Source organism: Haliaeetus leucocephalus, unplaced genomic scaffold (assembly GCF_000737465.1).
Source record: "Haliaeetus leucocephalus isolate CR32 unplaced genomic scaffold, Haliaeetus_leucocephalus-4.0 Scaffold68, whole genome shotgun sequence".
In the NCBI taxonomy this organism is placed as follows: Eukaryota; Metazoa; Chordata; class Aves; order Accipitriformes; family Accipitridae; genus Haliaeetus; species Haliaeetus leucocephalus.
The window spans coordinates 846,573-864,079 of NW_010972504.1; the positions used below are offsets into that span (position 1 = coordinate 846,573).

The 17,507-nt window shown below is 61.6% G+C and overlaps 2 protein-coding genes across 4 annotated transcripts in view; one reads left to right on the forward strand and one right to left on the reverse strand.

Moving 5' to 3' along the window:
- RHOC (ras homolog family member C) overlaps positions 1-8,939 on the forward strand; it is a 12,947-nt gene extending 4,008 nt beyond the window's left edge. The window contains exons 1-5 of one of the 2 annotated variants that reach the window (XM_010578784.1): positions 871-943; positions 7,585-7,742; positions 7,997-8,117; positions 8,436-8,566; positions 8,752-8,939. In XM_010578784.1, coding sequence (XP_010577086.1) covers positions 937-943; positions 7,585-7,742; positions 7,997-8,117; positions 8,436-8,566; positions 8,752-8,925 — 591 coding nt within the window. In that variant the 5' untranslated portion in view covers positions 871-936 and the 3' untranslated portion in view covers positions 8,926-8,939. Of the gene's footprint in view, positions 1-870; positions 944-7,584; positions 7,743-7,996; positions 8,118-8,435; positions 8,567-8,751 lie in introns of those variants that run through there. The other variant, XM_010578780.1, reaches the window with a different exon arrangement.
- A 1,037-nt stretch (positions 8,940-9,976) lies between these two features.
- MOV10 (Mov10 RISC complex RNA helicase) lies at positions 9,977-17,297 on the reverse strand. 2 transcript variants are annotated; one of them, XM_010578797.1, is made up of 22 exons: positions 17,097-17,297; positions 15,868-15,964; positions 15,613-15,752; positions 15,291-15,529; positions 14,971-15,211; positions 14,597-14,719; positions 14,338-14,491; positions 14,105-14,259; positions 13,796-13,972; positions 13,577-13,724; positions 13,323-13,484; positions 13,125-13,228; positions 12,796-12,893; positions 12,585-12,704; positions 12,397-12,499; positions 12,042-12,165; positions 11,769-11,960; positions 11,552-11,626; positions 11,312-11,437; positions 11,035-11,123; positions 10,761-10,879; positions 9,977-10,514 (listed from the first exon to the last, which is right to left on the reverse strand). In XM_010578797.1, exons 1-21 carry the CDS (start codon positions 17,228-17,230, stop codon positions 10,765-10,767), a joined length of 2,916 nt encoding a protein of 971 aa, XP_010577099.1. In that variant the 5' UTR covers positions 17,231-17,297; the 3' UTR covers positions 9,977-10,514; positions 10,761-10,764. The 2 variants fall into 2 exon arrangements, with proteins under 2 accessions (XP_010577099.1, XP_010577109.1); XM_010578807.1 differs by lacking the exons at positions 15,613-15,752; positions 15,868-15,964.
- Positions 17,298-17,507: the final 210 nt, after the last annotated feature.

Below are 17,507 nucleotides of genomic sequence, written 5' to 3' on the forward strand. Positions count from 1 at the left end.
TGTGCCTGGGATGGGGTGGGGGTCCCAGGGCGTGGGGCAGGGGTGGGGCAGTGGCGGTTCGGCCACCATGGGTCGTCCCTCGAGGGTGGCCTTGGCCGAGGGTCCTGACTCACCTGGGCCAAGCTGGGGTGAGAGCCCGGGAGCTGCTGCCCTGTCCCACCATCCCTCCCCACAGCCCCCACTCCAGCAGCCTCCCCATGCGCGGCCTTGCTCGCAGAGCGGCCGCTCTGTGTTTTCTTCAGAAAAAGGAAAAAAGTTCCCTTTGTTTACTGCTGAGCTCATTTTTAAACATTTATATTAGGGGGGCTTGCGGGGAGCAGAAATAATTGTGTAATGTCTTAGGAGCAAGGGAGCATTCCAAAAGCATGACTGCGCGGCCCTTTCCAGCACTAACAATCTGGCAGCCAAGTCTTCCCAGCAGCCGCCAAACCCCCCAAATCTAGCCTCAGCCTCTTGACACCCCCCGAGAAAATGGCAGCGTGATCCCTGGGTTGCTTTGCAGGGCACGTCTGCGTGGGGGGTGGGCTGGGAGTGGGGACCCGGCTGAGCCACCCGGGGCCGGGCAGCGGCACTGCCACATCCCCAGCAAAGTGTTCAGGTTGTGAAAGCGGAGACAGGGAGGTAGCAGCTTTGGCTGTCTATATTTCACTGAGACCAGTTGCATCTTATTTTAATTTTGCCAAGCGCCTTTTGGTGTCAAAACAGTTTCAATGTACATTCAGCTCCTCCTTCTCAGCTGCAAGTAGTATAGGTAGAGACTCTGTGAGATTTTACGGACTTTAAATTGAATCCATGATCCTGACAGCTACAGCTTCTCCAGGGAAACGTTTTTTTAAGTGGAAAATAAGCCAAGTCACTGTCTTCCAACAGGTTATCGGGAGCGTTTAACCAGGCTCACCTCCTAACTTGCTGTTTACACTGGAGAGGAGTATTGACATGAAAAGTAAGGAATGTATTAGCAAATATTGATTAGCCCTGGGGCAGCAGCAGTCAGGCATTGCACAAATACAGGCATCTGCTGAGATCGTGGCATGTTATTTGAAGCTTTCAGCAAGACCCTTGTACTGCCGTGAGTCTGGGAAGGCTGTCACTTCCGCGGGAGGTAAAATAAGAACATGGCATGATGACCTTTGGAAAAGGAGGTAAGGGCAGGCAGCATTTTCCCACAAAGCTTGAGCACTTGTGGTTCAAGCTTTGTTTAGGCTTTAGAATTCTTCTGGTCCAAGTCCCTTTCTCTGTTTTGCTCGTGGATGTTTCTGTGGGATTAAGCAATGAAAGCAAGCCAGCCTGGCCGCTCTGCTCCGGGTCCGGGCGGTTGCCCTTTGCTGGCTGCACTGGAGTGTGCTGTAAACCCAGGCTGGCTGATCATGCCCAAAGAATAGCTCAAAATTTTAGAAAAAAATCGGGAAGATATAAAACTTAAGCACTGAGTTTGAGCTCCTTTTTTGATGATTGCTCGTCATGTGGATATGGCAGGTCTAGGTCTTAAGAAGGTTTTGGGCAGCTTTCCTGAGGGTAAATACAGACCATTTCCTCAGTGCTCAGTGCCGGGTAGTTTTGGCAGCGGTGGCAGGCGGGACGGGGAGGCTCTGAGCAGCAGGAGCCGGCATCGCTGGTGGGTGTGGGTCGTGCTCTGGATGTCAGTGATGGTTGTTGGCGTAAGCAAGGGCTGGTCTCCCTGTGCTACACAGAAATGCACAGCTTGGCCTGCCCGGGGGCTGTGCGAGCGTGAAATTGCAGATGCTGCTGTGCCAAAACCAGCGCCACTTTGATCGTCCCAAAGCTGCGATCCACCCGGGAGCTTGGAGCTTGGAGCTCGGGTTCTGCCCTGGCCGTTGCATTTCCTTTTGGCATTGCTCTTCGCTTCAAGCCCTTTTTGGAATTTTTTTCTGCTTCTGTATAAGAGTCCTTCTGATACCTGAGACAGTTGCCAGGACACTTGTCCTGTGCTACCTTGGCCGTGGTTTAGATGTCTCAGCAAATTAAATTCCCCTCGATGGGCGTACCTGTCAGATTTTAATTTGGAAGTTTACTTTCTTTTTCATTGCACCAGCTGTGCCAGCAAGTCCTATGGGCTAAAACCGTTTCTGATGTGAAACAGCACCGGGGGGCTTTCTGCCAGTAATGCATGCAGATGACCCGTGTACCTCATTCTGTCCCCAAATACCTTCAATCCCCTTCCAGTTACTTTAACCTGGGGACAGCTGTGGCCTTGACACACACTTTGTTGGGGTTCCCTGCTTGTGCTGATCGGAGCCCTGACCTGTTGGGGGGGTGGGAGAAGAGATGCTCCCGGTGGGTTCTGGAGGGAGGCACCCCCCCACGGTGTCCCCGGCCCCTGGGGCTCCAGCAGCACCCATGGTGGCCTGTGGCTGTCCAAAGCGGCTCCTGTTTGCCCAGTGGCATGTCTGTGGGGCCCTGTCCCGAGGTGCCCTCGCCTGGGGCGGTGGCAGCAGCCCTGTGCACACACACGGCCATGTTTAGAAGCGGAGACAGCTTGTCCTTGGCTGCACCGGTTAGGAAACATTTTCTGTGTTCCCTGCTAGTGTTTTGTGCCCTCTGGATGCTGTGAGCTCCCTTAGGTCTCATCTGTATCGCAGGTCGCACAGCCTGAGCTGAAGCCGTGTGTTTGGGGGTTTTTGAAATCTGGCTAAATGCCTCGTGGTGGTTCTAACCTTGAGCTTGGTCTGTACTGCATTAGCCTAGCCCCTTCCCAAACAAGAGTTAAATCAAAACAGCCTAACCCAGCACTCTGGATGCTTTGGTTTGTTAAACCATTGAAAAGTTTAGCAGAGCTGAAGACACAGCAATGCCAGGAAGATCTCGGTCTGTTCAAAGAGGTGGTTTTCCTTCTGTGGTTGTGTCGCAGTGCTGGGGGGTGCGGGCGGGTGCCTGGGCTTTGGGGTGACGGGGCTGCGTGCAGTGGGCTGGCTGTTCCCTGAGCCTCCAGTCCAAGGGGAGTGACTGGAGAGCTGCCAGGGCAGAGGAGTATTTGAGTATTTTCTAATCATCCAACAGGCAGCCTGTAAGGAGATGCTTGGTGGCAGCTCTGCAAGGGCAGGAACACAAGCCCGGGTCTGTTCTCCCGTCCCTGGCCAAGAAGATCACCAGGGCAATGCCAGCGGCTGCAGGAGCACTGCCTGGAGGCGTCACCCTCCTCCTTCCTCTGCTCTCCTCTGCTCGTTCAGGACGAGGAGGTTTTGTTCGGAGTGGGACATCTGCCAGGCTTGGGGGCTGTGGGGAGCTGGCACTGCCACAGAGGCAGTGCTGGGGGTGTCCCTGCAAAAGGACTGCTCCCATGGCTCCATCCCCGCCAGCCCAGCCCTGCCAGGCTTCGGGGTTGTGCCTCCGGCCAGGGCTGTGGGCAGAACAGAAATTCAGCTGGTTTTGCTGATCCGTGGTGTGACAGGTCTGGCCGGGGTGGGGCTGTGAGCAGCAGTGCTTGGGAATTTCTGGTTTAGAACAAAACCCCTCTGTTGGCTTGGGGAGCTCGAGCCTTGCCAAGGAGGTTCGCTGAAAGATTTCTGTCCCTAGTTTGAGCCCTTCTTCAAAGCGTTAACATCTTTCTCTGCCATTTCCTGAGATCCTGTAGCAGACACTGGATGATGGACACATCCTGCTGCCAGAGGAATTCCCCTTTTCCTGCTCAGCAGGAACTTCACATTTTGAGGCACCAAGCTGGGAGAGGCCGATAACGCAAGGGCTGTCCTGGACCCCCAGCTTGTTTTATGGTGAGGGCTTTAGAATAACTGCTTGGAAAGCAGAGCGGTGCAGTTTGTTTTCATTTTGCCATTTCTTGGTGTACTGAAGGAACTGCCTGCTCAGGATTAGGCCGGTGCCGGCAGCGTGGGCACTGCTGGTGGCAGGGGCACAGACTAAACCTGCAGCCGTCCCGGTGTGGCCCCAGCCTGTCCTCAGCAGTGGGCGCAGGGCTGGGCGTGGGAGCCCTGCGGGGTTTGGCAGTGCCACTCTGTGGGAGATGCCAGCACAAAGTTGCTGCTCCCTTTTGTTATCTCTGTGAATGAGCAGGAGGCATCTCCAGTGAGGCACCTCAAGTGCTGCTCACACCTGAAAACCGCAGTTGCTGTACGGGCCGGGTTGGATTGTCGACGTGGCTGGGCAGCCTTTGCTGTAACTCGGCGTGGTTAATGCTTGGCAGTGTTTAAAATCTGGATTTCTATGTCTGTTGCGGGTGACTGTGTCCTTTTAATCATTTGGCCCGCCAGCAGTTGTAGTAAAGCTATCCTCCTCAAATTGTCTTCATGTTTTCCACTCTCTTTTATCTGCTTGCGATCTGGGAACAGTGCAGAGCCCTTTGCATCAGGCTCCAGTGTCCCAGGGACTGGCCTCGTCCTGCTGAGTGCCAGAGCATCCCTGGCAGAGGAGCTAATCTCTCCCCGAGCAGAGTGCCACCAGCATCTGGTGTTGGTGCCGTGCCGGCTGGCTCACGAGGCGAGGGTGCGGATGGGGTCAGCCCAGACGGCCACCGAGGCACACAGCACTCACAGCCTCCTTGCCCCGCTCGCCTCTGGACGCCAGCTCTGGATTAGTAATGGGCTATTTCTGGATCGCTCTCGTGAGTAATGGAATGAATTGTGCTGAGATTTTGGGTGGGGACAGCGCCTTTGCCCTCTGAGTCACTGCTCAGCATCATGTCAGGCTCGGGAGCTGCCGGGGCCCGGAGCCGTCCCAGGTCAGGGTGGACAACGGAGGCCGTGGGAAGGAGCTCTGGATGCGGCGACTCTGCTCGGTTTGGAGCATCTGCTGTCCCCCTTGATGGGATGGCGTGCAGGCAGGGGAGCGGCGGAGGGGAGCTGGCAGCCGTGCAGGGCTGGCTGCCGCACCGCGCTGCGCCGTTCCGGTTGTTTTTGTTTTAGGTCCGATGTCTGGCAGACTGGGCACGGGCAGATCTTGATGTCTGTCTGGGAGTGGGTGTTTGTCTCCCCGGGGCACCCGCTGTTCGTTGCGCTGCGGATGCGTGTCCTTCTGCGTTGTGTGGGTTAGATAGTGGCGCGTCCCACACCACCTTTCTTCCTCCGTTCGTCTTTGAGATCCAGAGTCAAAAGCAGCAAATCACATTTTGCTGTGGGCAAAGGAGCTTTCTGTCTAAGTAAATAGACTTTTTTGCCCATGAGCTCTCCTTTTCTGTGCTGTGGAGATGATGGCTGGAGAGAGGACGAGCCTTTGGTCAGATGAGAAGGATGGTTTGCAACAGGGGTGATGTGTTTCTTGTGTCTCCAGGAATATGCTGACCTCGAGAGCTTTCCCTCCTCAAGCATGCAAGAGACAGCAGACTCCTCCAGGCCTTTTATCTGCCTCTATAACACAAACATCGTGTCTCCTTGGGACGAGCTCCTGGCCGGCTGCCCATGCGTGGGACTGCGAGTGTCCCTGGCCCATCTGGGACAGGCAGGAGCAGGAGGGCACAAGGAAAGGGGATGGGAGCTGTGCCGGTGGATTTCCCCTCCGTGCTCAGCCCCTGGCACTGGGACCCTTCAGGCACTTTAAGTTTGTTTTTTCAACTTCAGTGTTCCACAAACGTGCTCGCTGTCTATGTAGACATGCTGCTCCACTGGGATGTGTGCTTAACGCCGAGGCTCCTTGTTGAGAAGTGCCGGATCCTGCTGGATGCAGCCTTTCGTCCTCGCTCTTCTCGCCTTATAAGTGCCGGCTTACTGTTTTTATTAATGGCTCCACAGCACTCAGCAGCCACGAACCATTCCTGCTTCAGCTTGTGAGCCAAGGTGCTTGTAAGCTGCAAAGATCCAGGGCTATTGCAGGGTCTGGCCTGGATTTGGGTGAAACCTTTCTCTCTTCTGCCCCAACCACACGGTTGGGCAGTTCGAGTGGTGAGAGCTGGGGGGGGTCCCCGAAACTTCCCCAGGGGTTCGTGTGACAGCTCTGGGGAAGTTTCCTCCAGGCAGGAGCTTAGTGGTGACTTGCTAAGTGTGCAGATGAGAGGAGCTCTCTTCAGCCTGATTTTGAAATGCAAGTCAGCTGCTGAGTCTAATTTCTTAATCCTTCACTTGCAGCTAATTATCATGCAGCCTTACTCGGGTTTTTCTCTTTTCCTCCCTTTTCCGTTGGCCCAGGATGCAGGTGTCATCACCCCGGGAGAGGACAGGCGCCAAGCCTTCGTTAAGGCTGGGTGTCAGTGCTCCGGTTAAAGGCCAAGCTTGCGATGGCCGGGCCTTCCCAGCATGATCAGCTCCCAGCCTTGCAGCTCCCTGCATTAGCATAGGTGTGTGCATCCTTCCCGCATGGTTATTTCCCCCGAACCTCCCCAATGCTCCAAGCCCGAACTGCCCCTTCCAGTCCGGCCACCCCGGGCAGAGGGGGTTTGGAGAGGGGCAGGGCTGGCTGCAGGACGTGGAGCATCCCTGCCTTCGTGAGCAGTTTTCTGGTCACCTGTAATTTCCCCCAGCCCACAGAACAGCATGCGCCTTTCCAGGGATTAAACCCTGAGCTGTCAGTGTGTGTCTTGCCCGGGACTTCTGCAGGGACAGAGAGCTGGTGATGCGCGTAAGGAGTGGGTCAGGCTCTTTGGACTGAAGCATCTGGGAAGCTGGGGATGGGAAAGAGATTTTGGGCCCGAGGTCAGGGGGGATGTGATCCCACCACGGCTGATTTTCTCATGCCTCGTTCAGATGCCACAGCAGGCGTTTTGTGGCATCGTCCTGGGTGATTCCCAAGCTCAGCTGTAATGTCCTTTTGAAACTCAAGGATGCAAAGGCATAGTTTTACTTGCAGGACTGCATCCCTTTTACTTGGGGCAGAAAGCAGCTTGCTTTACTGCAGGGTTTTGGCTCTGTTTGCTGAGTGATGGCTGGCAGTTTCTCCCTCTGCCCGTGCCAGCGTCGGCTCTCTGTCGTTATGTGGCAAAGGCTCCTTTGTCAAACGGGCTGGGACGGGGCCAGCCCGGCGCCGGGTGCCAGGCACGCAGGTCTTGCTCGCCTGGACCTCCGAGAGCTCGGCTTGGCGTGTTCCTGCTGCTGATCAGATTATTTGGGAGCCGATGATTGTGCCTGGGTGAAACCCAGAGTACAGTTTCTGCCCTGAAGAATTTATAATCTGAAATAAAACCAGCAGGTGTGTGTGACTCCTAGGATATCAGAAAAGCCATTTGCCTGGGGTGGTGGCACAGCGAGAAAGCCCAGCGTGGGAGGGGTTGGATGGCCGGGGCAGGAGCCTCGCTGCCTGTCGCAGTGGGTGAGGCAGAGCGGTTTGTCGTCTTGCACGAGGTCCCTGCGTGCAGCCGCCAGCACTCACCGCGGCTGGGGCATCGGTGTGATGGTTCTCCCGGCCGCGGCTGCAGCGATGGATGTAAATGGTTCCAGTCAGGCTGGTTCTTGCAGTGCCTGTGAGCCGGTGCCTGCGGGAGCTGGAAGTGTGCCCGGCGAGGCCGGGAGAGCCGCTGTCCTGGCAGTCCCTGGCTGCTCACGCTGGCGTGTGCCCAGGCACCCGTGTCTGGTACCTGCCCGGACAGTTGCGCGAAAGATTTTGGAGCACGGGGGGCCAGGAGGGTCTGGGAGCGTGGACTGCCCACGGCTGCTCTGTCCCGCTCACCCGCTCTTGTCCCCACAGCGATGGCGGCCATCAGGAAGAAGCTGGTGATCGTGGGAGATGGTGCCTGTGGAAAGACGTGTCTGCTGATTGTGTTCAGCAAGGACCAGTTCCCTGAGGTCTACGTGCCCACCGTGTTCGAGAACTACATTGCCGACATAGAGGTAGACGGGAAGCAGGTAAGGGCTGTCGTGGGGTGCCGGACCTGTTGCCGTCCCCTTGCTCCCACGGTCCCACACTGGCAGTGCCACCGCCCGGCTCGGATGCTCCTGCAGCGCTCAGGGGAGCCCCAAGGCTCCTGCGTTTCTGGGTCATCCTGAACTTGCCCCAGTTTGAGGAAGACCATAGCTATAATGGAGGAAGATAAATCTGCTCGCTCCTGGCCTGCCAAGCCATCTGCAAGCTGCTGAGCCGTGTCCCTCTCCCCTCCCAGGTGGAGCTGGCCCTGTGGGACACAGCGGGTCAGGAGGACTACGACAGGCTGCGGCCCCTCTCGTACCCGGACACAGACGTTATCCTCATGTGCTTTTCTATCGACAGCCCGGATAGCCTCGGTAGGGACCAGGGAGCAAGGGGGGACCTGGTGCTCCCACAGGGCTGGGTGCTGCTGCTAAACCCCCCGGGGTCCGGGAAGCCCCCGTGCTGCCCCTCTCGGGGATGCCAGTCCCTCCCCTCCATCTCGGGGCTTTGCATGCACCGAGGAAAATGCTGGGAACTTGCTGGCTTGGTGGAGGTGGTGGGAGAGGAGGATGGCACGGGGTGAGCTCTCCCCTCTTCCTATGGGAAAAGCCTGGTGCTGGTTCCTGTGGCTGCAAGGAGGCCGGGGAGGAGCAACCCCTCGGCTCAGGGGGGTCCCTGTGTGCTTTTTGCAGAGAACATCCCTGAGAAGTGGACGCCAGAGGTGAAGCACTTCTGCCCCAACGTGCCCATCATCCTGGTGGGGAACAAGAAGGACCTGCGGAACGACGAGCACACACGGCGGGAGCTGGCGAAGATGAAGCAGGTGGGGGCACCCTGGGTCCCACTGCCTCGGCCAGCGACCCAGCTACCCCTCGTGCCGCCTCGCTGGGGCTTCCCTTTGCTGTGCCGGACCCTGGTGCTAAGGGCTGGATGCCCCCAGGGCAGTCACTGTGCTTTTGCTGCTGTTTTCTGGCGATGTTTCCAAACCCTCTTTTTAATGCTTTCTAGGAGCCGGTGAAGCCAGAGGAGGGGAGGGACATGGCCAACAGGATCAATGCCTTTGGCTACCTCGAGTGCTCAGCCAAGACGAAGGAGGGTGTGCGGGAGGTCTTCGAGATGGCCACCCGCGCAGGCCTGCAGGTCCGGAAGAACAAGAAGCGCAGAGGCTGCCCGCTGCTGTGAGCAGCCCGGCGGGCCGGGAGGCAGCTCTACCTGCGCCGGCACCCGGCTGCCCTGCGCCGCGTGGGGAGGGAGCGCTGGCGGACGGCCGAAGCGGGACCTCGTGGTGCCAGTGCCTGCCCCGAACCCTCTGCACGAGAGCTGCCACCCAAGCCCGCGGGGTGTCCCCGCGAGACTCCGCGGCCGTGAGGGGCCAGTGCCTTCAGTACCTGCCGCTCTCTATGGGCCGGGCATTTGCGTAGCTCCCTGTGTCGCCCCATTTTGTACCCACATCCCTGGTTTTGCCTCTCCCGTGGGGATTGCTGCAGTGTTTGCTCTCCCTCCCCAGCTCTGGGCAGGTGCCGCAGGAGCGGGAGGTGCTGCTGGCTGCTACCCGCAGCTCGTGTGTGGGGTCTGCTGGGCCCTCGGCCGCGCAGGCAGCTTGCACCAGCGTTTTATACAGACTTGTCCAGGGCAGCTTTCAGCCCCGGCTGTGCGCGGAGCGGGGCTCGGCTGCTGCCCAAAGCGCTCCGCTCCTGGGACCCGTGCTGGGGTAGCGCCTCTGCCCAGCTCTGCCAGTAACGCCTTCTTTGAGTCTGCATCGGTCACGGACTTAGCACCAGTAAACTGAACTGCATAATTGGGAGAATAAATGCAAACTGGTATTTTAGTAATTGTAACTCTGCCTGTGTCGCATCCTTCTGGCTGTCCTTTGTGCCCCTGTGCTGGTCCGGGCTGCTGCCTGGGGACCAGGTCCATGTGCTGCAGGGTGAGGGGCTTGCTCAGCCCCCAGACCCTCTTGCTTCAGCCGCTGGCGTGGGATCAGGGCTCGTCACCATGTGCTTGGGTAAGACCCAGGGAGCGGTTTACGTGGGAAGGGCCAGGCAGGAGCTCCCCGGCCATACCCACTCCCTGGTGTGACGGGCTGCAGTCACTGCTGGAGCCATCCCTCCTGGAGCAGGTCGGGGCAGGGCTGCAGCAAGCCTGTCCCTCCTCTGGCAGCCTCAGCTATGGTGGCAGGGCCCAGGACTCGACATCAATACCTGTTTTTTCTCTAAATCTTTATTCCAGGGAAACAAAGCGAAGTGTGCCTGCGCAGCTGTGCTGGCTCTCAGGCCAGGCAGGTGCCTGGCGGGGACCCCAGCCTCCCCGCGCCTGGCTGGGTCCCTGCCTGCTGCCTGCACCCCAGTCACCCACCGCAGCAGCACTGAGCTCCCCCGCGCACCCAGTGATGCTCTTCAGGGGCCAGACTCTCGCTTAAGCCATTCATTGAACAGTGAGACCAGCCACAGAACTGGCTTTCCATGGCCGTGTCAAAAACTATTTAAAATGGAGAGTGGTCCCCGTGCAGCGCTGGCACGGTCCTGCTCTGCGAGGAGAGGTGCCTGCCCCGGGCTGAAGCATGTTCTGTGCTGGAGCTTTAGGCTGGCAGCAAAGGCCAGCAGGACCCCCTTCCCCGATGGGCTCAGCCCTGTCTCCGCAGGGATGCACGGCGCACTGAGCACCCCGGGACCGAGGCAGGGGGAGCGGAGGCGGCTGCTGCGGGCCAGGGGCAGGCTGAGGGGTGCTGGAGCTCCACGGGGCTTCTCCTCCTTTCCCAGGTGGGTTTCCTGCAGAGAAACCCAGTGTCAGAGCTGCCCTCTGACTCAGGAGGGGACAGGCAGCCCCTAAGCAAGAGCCCGTCGTGAGCCCCGTCACGACCCTTGCCGCAGGAGAAGCCTCCCAGTGCCCCTCGCACACACGAACCCACGCTGCGGCTCGGCCCCAGCCACGCTGCTGCCCCAGGGCGCCGGTGCAGCGTGGCCAGCCGTGCCGCTCCTGCCCGGGCTCCGCCGGCAGCTCCCAGCCCTGCTCACCCAGTTGCTAATTGCCGAGGCGCAGCGCGTGGAGGTCGGCAGCGAGGCCGTCCTCCGCGGGGCTCTCGTCCTCGTAGGGGTATCCCGTGTAGCCGCCCTCCTCCCTGCAGTACCTGAGGAACCTGCGGGCACGGAGCGAGGGGAGTGTGGGCAGGAGGTGGCACTGGCCTCGCTGCCTGCCATGGCCCGGCACTGTCCACAGGCACCAGGGAAGGGGAGGCAGATGCTCATGAGCATCGTCTGCGGAGGGGGCCAGGCGCAGCCGGGCAAGGCTCACCTCTGCCAGTGGTGGTCCTTGCTGAGCACGGCCGGGTTACCCACCACGATCAGCAGAGCCTTGGCCCTGGTGATGGCCACGTTGAGCCTCTGAAAAGAGAACGAGAGCAAGGGCTTTACCCTGAAGCAACACGTCTCGCCCTCCTCCCCAGCCCCACCTGGATGCAAGCAGCTCTGGTGTGGCACCGAGCACCCGGAGCAGCTCTGCCTGCCTGGGGGGCACCAGAGGAGAGCAGGGGGTGCCGAGGGAGAGGGGCTTGCTCAGGGCAGCACGGTACCTTGGGGTTCTTGAGGAAGCCCAGCTTGAAGGTCTGGTCGAGCTGGAGGTACTCGCTGCAGCTGCGCACGGTGGAGATGAGGATGACGCGCCGCTCCTGGCCCTGGAACTCTTCCACAGAGCCCACCTGGGGCAGGGACAGCAGGTGAGGGGCTGGGGAGCATCCCTGGGCTGGGGCTGGCAGGGCTCCCTCCACCCATGGCAGGGTGGGCTCCTCTCCGCCCCATACCCAGGACTGTACCTTCAGCAGGCTGATGTCCGGCAGCGTCCGCAGGACGGGGTCCAGAGAGGTGATGGCTTTCCGGATCTTCTCCACCTGGGGGGAGGCACACAGCACAGTCCGGCTGCCATGGAGCCATCCTCACGTGCCAGCCCCAGGGCTGCCCATCCATCCCAGTGCCCCCCATCCCCTGGGGAGGTCTCTGCTCGTCCCCTGCCTGCAGAGCCGTGCCACTCACCTGCTTTCTGTAGGGAGAGATGATGCCGACCTCTTTGGGCGAGACACTGGGGCAGCCCCCCTTGCCCCGGCTCTGCAGCAGCTTCTTGAGGTAGTGGACCAGCACCTCGATCTCAGCCGTGTTGAAGAACGAGGGGCTCTTGGCCTCTCTCCGGTCTTCCCCGCAAACCCCGTGGAAGATGATGGGGAAGCCCTGGGGGTGGAAAGCGTTGGGCTCGGCTCTGCCTGTGGCTTGGGGCTCCCCCCCCGGCCCCCTCCCTGCTGCCTCCCCTACTTTTTTGGGAAGCTCCTCCCAGGCACAATACAGACTCCGGACATCGAGCTCGTCGCTCTCGCACGCCTTCAGCTCGCTGTCGTAGAAGAGCTCATTGGGGATCTTGAGGATGGCCTCGTGGGACCTGGCAGAGGCAGGACCGTGCCCAGGGTGGGTGCCACATGGCCCCAGCACCCTCCCGGGCACTGTGCACCCAGGACAGTGGGTGCGCTCCCTTCTCCCACACCAGACGGGGCGCTATGAGGCTCTGGGGAGCCAGAGCCTGGGGTGCATGCACAGATCCTGCACCAAGCCGCACTCGGCAGAGCAGCCCTATCCCTGCCTGTGCCTGTTCCCGTGCTGGCCTCATCCTCACCTGTAGTTCCAGAGCAGTTTGGTGACAAACTGTGGGTCGTATCCTCCGCTTGACTTCTTGTACAGGGGGTTGTGCAGCATCAGCCTCTCCAGCAGCGAGATGCCTGTGCCCAGTAAGACCCCGTGGCTCCCTGCGAGGCTGCTTGGCCCCCGGGTGCCAGCAGCACTCCCACCCCTCTCCCCGCTCACCCAAGCCATGCTTGATGGCCAGCGGCGACCTCAGGACGGGGCCCAGCTGCTGGGGGTCTCCTGCCAGCACCAGCTGTCCCCCGTTGGGGTTGGTCTCCTGGTCCATGGCAGTAAGGAGTCCTGGGCAGAAGGAGAGCTCAGTGTGGGATGGAGGGGTCCCCAGGCCACACAGAGATGCTGGTCCCCAAGACGGCAGCCGCGCACCACTCACCCGCGATGGCGACCATGCTCTCCGGCTCTACCGCCTGGCCACACTCGTCGATGAAGACGTGGGAGAAAAACCCTGGGGTGAAGTTGGCTGACACCAGCCTGGGGGAGAGGTGGAGTGGGGCTGCCTCGTCATCCCTGCTCTGGCTGGCCATCCTTCCTCCCCTCACCTTCATCCTCGTCCTCCTGCAGAGGATGGGTCCCCCCCGCTGCCCGCCCTCCTCCACACCCCCTCCCTGCTGCACCCCAGCAGGGAGCCCTCACAGCCTGGTTGCAAGGCAGCCCCGGGGTCTACCCGCCGTGGGTGGTGGGGACAATCCCAGGTCCTCTGACCTTCCCGCTGTCACCAGCGTGGTGATGAGGATCCGGTAGCGCCCCAGGTGCTCCTTGCTCAGGTACACGTAGCAGCTCTGGTCATCGTCCCAGTTGCAGCAGGGCTGAAATGCAGGCATTTGGTGGGATCCTGCTCTCCTCAGGGGCTGCCAGCCCAGACGTGCCGCAGGGTGCCGGGACGGAGGGGCGGGGACCTACCCTGATATCAGCAGGCACCTCCTGGTAGCTTCTGGAGCTGGCGATAAGCCTGTAGACGTAGCGGGGGGGGATGTCCTTGATGAGGCGCTGGCACAGCAGGTCTGCAGCGCTGTTGGAAGGAGCGCAAGCCAAGATCCGGGCGTCCTTGAAGCACGTCCATACCTACGTGGGAGGAGGGGGGTGATGGCACTGAGCCCCCGTTGGCCAGGGTGGGCAGCGGTGCCCAGGGCTGGACCTGGGCATGGGCCGCTCACCTGCTTGATGGCCTCCACCAGGGTGACCGTCTTGCCAGTCCCGGGGGGACCGAAGATGAGGTATGGGGCTGGCCTGGACATCCCCGTCACGATGTGTGTCACAGCTCTGCACTGCTCCTCGTTCGCCTGCAGCTTGCGGTCAAACCATCTGCGGGAGCAGAGGCTGAGTGTGCCAGGTCCCCATCCTTCTCCTCCCGTCCCGCAGGCAGGGGGACTCACCGGGGCTGGAAGGTGCCTGTGAAGAGGGACTTGTGGCAGGAGGCAGAGGGGAAGAGGAGGCTGGACAAGCCGCGCTGCATGGCCAGGGTTGCAGCCCGGTGCTGGACCTGCAGCGGCAGCCGGCTGAAGGTGAAGGTCACGTCGAACCTCAGGTTGTTCACAAACTTCTTCTGCAGCCTGGGAAGGAGCAGTGTGAGCAGGGCGCAGGGATGCTCCCCCGCACCCTCCCTGGCCCGCGCCCAGCCTTCGGCACGTCCGAGCGGGGCTGCTGGGGCCCTGCCAGCCTGGCTGGGGCTGGACGCCACTCACTTGGAGGAGAAGCCCAGCCTGACCTTCTCCAGCTCCACGCTGTGCACGTAGCCCTTGTACTGAACGAGCGGGGAGCAGTCCCGCTCGCTGCTCAGGTGGGCAAAGAGGTGGTCCCCCTTCAGCACGGACGGGCGGTTCTCAGCCACGCCGGGCACCTGTGCCGAACAGCTGAGTGATGCCGGGCACCCCGAGAAGCCTGGCACCCCTCCCCCCCCCCGGCTCCCCCTGCGCACATCGAGGACCAGCAGCGTCCTGTCCTGCACCATGGGCACGTCCTGCATGTCGTAGCGCCGGATGTCCACCTCCATCTGGATCTCCTCCAGGTGCAGCAGCAGCTGGAACTTCTGCCGGTAGTTCTCAGCCTGCAAGGGGGCCTCCAGCAGCGACCTGCAGGCAGCAGGGACGTCACCATGCCCTGGGGACACCTCGGCCAAGGGGCAGCGGGTGGGAGGTGCAGGGCTGGTGGTCTTGCCCCCGCCCCTCGGCACTCACCACATGGTAGTCCAGCTGGAGCTGGCACTGGTATTGGGTCCAAGCAGGATCGTGTCCTTGAGGCTCTTCGGGTACTGGTAGGTGCCCAGAGGGATTTCCCTCTCCAGTTCGTTTTTCAGGGAGCTGGGCAGAGGGGACAGCAGTGCCACAGGGACTGCAGGGCTGGGCTCCCCCCTGGACTGCAACCAGCCATGGCCCCAGCAAGCAGGGAGTCCCCAACCCCACCGTCACCAGCCATCGCATGGGGATGAAGCAGTGTCCTGGGGTGCCGGACAGCCGGGTCCCAAGGAGCTGAGCCTTGTCCCAGCTGGAGAACAGGCTGGGGCCCTCCGCTCTGCCTCCGGAGGTTGGCAGCAGGTGACCCTGCCACATACCTGTTAGGGGGGATGCCGTCCTCAGTGATGACAGTGACAGGGCGCTGGAGGCTGGCCTGGTAAGGCTGGAAAGGCGCCGAGGGCCCCAGGTCCTTGGCCAGCTGGCTTTCGGCGACAGCAGCGATGTAGCGCCCAATGCTGAAGGGCTCGTCCGGCTCCTTGGTGAACTCGAAGACCACCACGGCATAGAAGTACCCATTGCAGGTGGTCAGGCACCGCACCTGGATGGGGTACGTGCCGCCTGTGAGGCAAAGAGGCGAGAGCTGGGTCCTGCGTCTCCTCCAGCGGGGCAGGGTGCAGGGCAGGGGACGGGGCTCTACCTGGGTGCAGCAGCAGGGACTGGCCCTGCGTCGCCCCTTGCTCATCCGTGAAGGAGAGCTCCCGCGACTGCTGGCGCGGCTGGCACCGCCGCAGCGTCACGGCCTCCGCTCCGCGGTTCTGCACCAGGATGGTGACCGTCTGGGGCTCGCCGGCCACCACCGGGAAGCGGATGTGCCCGTTGCCTTTGTCGTGCTCCGAGACGATCTCTATCCCGTGCTTCTCGCGGATGAACTCGGCCCTGCAGGAAGGGAGGGTCAGGCCTTCCCAACCGGGGTGGGGGATCCCTGGGGCCATGCTGGGGCAGGGTGCTGCCAGTCGTACCACTTCTTCGCATGGCTCTGGGGCGCTTGTGGACCGGAGCTGGGCTGCTGCCCTGGGACAGTTGCAGACGCCGACACCAACGCCTTTGCGTTCGTTCTGGGTCTCCGGTACTGGTCTGCCACCACCACGCGCCTCTTCTCCTGTGAGGAGCAGCCAGCATCAGCGTGGCCCCGGGGTCCTGCTGGGGGCTCCTGCAGAACCAGTCCCAGTGGGATTGGGACCTGCTGTGCCGCCCCAGCCCGGGGCCTCCCTCACCTTCTTGAAGTGCACCGACTCTGCGTGCACCTGCGCCCGGTGGGTCACCCTCAGCGCATACAAGATGCAGGAGAAGTTGGGTATTTTTGTATCAGTCCTGCACAGACAAGTGAGAGAGGTTTCTGCATGGAACGGAGCACGGCTGGGCTGCCGGGGGCACAGGAAGCTAAGAGGAGGCGAGCAGGAAGGGAGGGTGAAGTGAGGCACCGAGGCTGGGGTGAGGGGCACTCTGGTGACTCCCCTCTGTGCCGGGAGAGGGAGGAAGGACTGCAGCTTTTCTCTGGCCCATGCAAACCTTACATCCCTGAAGGCCGCTCCAGCAACTCCGTGCTGTGGCACAGTTGTTCCAGCTGTACCATGGCTGTTCCAGCTGTGCCACGGCATCACTGTCTGGCCCCGACAACCACGCAGTCCCTGTCCCTGCCAGTGCACAAGTGGCAGCAGGGCAGGGACATGTCCCTGTCCCCAGATACTTGACAGAAGAGGCTGTACAGAGGGATCAGCCTCCCGCACAGCCCCAGGGGCTGAGCCGGTGCAGACGGAGGCTTCTCCAAGGCACGGCCACTGCAGTCCCAGCAGCGATGACCCCCCAGGTACCTCCTCCTGCACCCTGTGGCATGTCCCGCAGCCCGTCGGGAGGCTGAACCCCAGCTTTGCCAATGATTAACAGTGGTGATGTTGCACAAGGGCCAGCGTGACCAGTGTCAGCGGGGTGAGGTGGGGAGCGTGGCAGGCAGCGGGTGTCCGAGGCCGTGCCCAGGCAGCTGCTGGGGGCCCGTGCAGCTGGGGAACATCCCAGCAGGGCTGTGGCGAGATGGAGGGGCTTGGAGGCATGAGGGGCTGGTGTCTAGAGAGGCAGCTCTGCCTCTCGCTGCATCCGCAGCCCAGCAGGACATGGGCTGCCCCAGCAACGCTGTTCTGTTTTTCCGTGCCCAGAGAGAGCGGAGCCCCTGTGTTTGGGTTTAACTGGTCCAGGTGGTCCTTGCTGCTCTGAAAGCACACGCTCCTCCATCCCGCCCAGGAAGGTGATGAAGGAGAGCCCCTGAAGACCCCAAGTGCTCCCCAGTGCATCCCTCACACCCAGCTCCTGGCCGGAGCTGGCTTGACCCCCCAGGTGAAGCCCCAGCAGTGCCGGCCAGGGACCGGTGATGCTGGCCGGGGGACCGGGCGATGCTGCCCGGGGGGACCGTCCCAGGCGATGCTGCCCGGGTCTGGCCGAGGGCTCTCACCTGCCCCGAAACTCCAGGTTGTAAATGCTCCGCAGCGTGTCCCGCCGGCTCTCCTGCTCCCGGCCCGTGTCCCGCAGGAACTGCACAAACTGATCCCCCCACTGCCTGGCCTCTGCCACGCTGAACCGCGGCATGGCTGAGCCGAACCGTGCCGAGCCGAGCCGGTGTGCCGAGCCGAGGTGTGCCGAGCCGGGCTGGGCTGGGCTGGACTGAGCCGGGGCTGGTCCCGCGGGGAGAAACGAAAGCGAAAGGGGCCGTGCACCCTGCGGGCCCGCCCGCCCCCCCGGGGCTGGGGGGGGGGCCGGGGGCGGCTCCTGCCCGGCCGCGCTGGCCCCGTCCCCCGCAGCATCGGCCGTGCCCGCGTAGGGGAGAGCCTCGCCGGGGGTCCCGCACCCCACGGAGGGTCCCGGC

Bases quoted from the DNA above. Each gene is read 5' to 3' on its own strand.
- MOV10 (XM_010578797.1), bottom strand. From the start codon at position 17,230: ATGCCGCGGTTCAGCGTGGCAGAGGCCAGGCAGTGGGGGGATCAGTTT. The intron at 15,753-15,867 runs GTGAGGGAGGCC...TGCTCCTCACAG, and splicing joins AGTCGGTGCACTTCAAGAAG to GAGAAGAGGCGCGTGGTGGT. The intron at 12,166-12,396 runs GTGAGGATGAGG...TGCCTCTGCCAG, and splicing joins AAACTGCTCTGGAACTACAG to GTCCCACGAGGCCATCCTCA.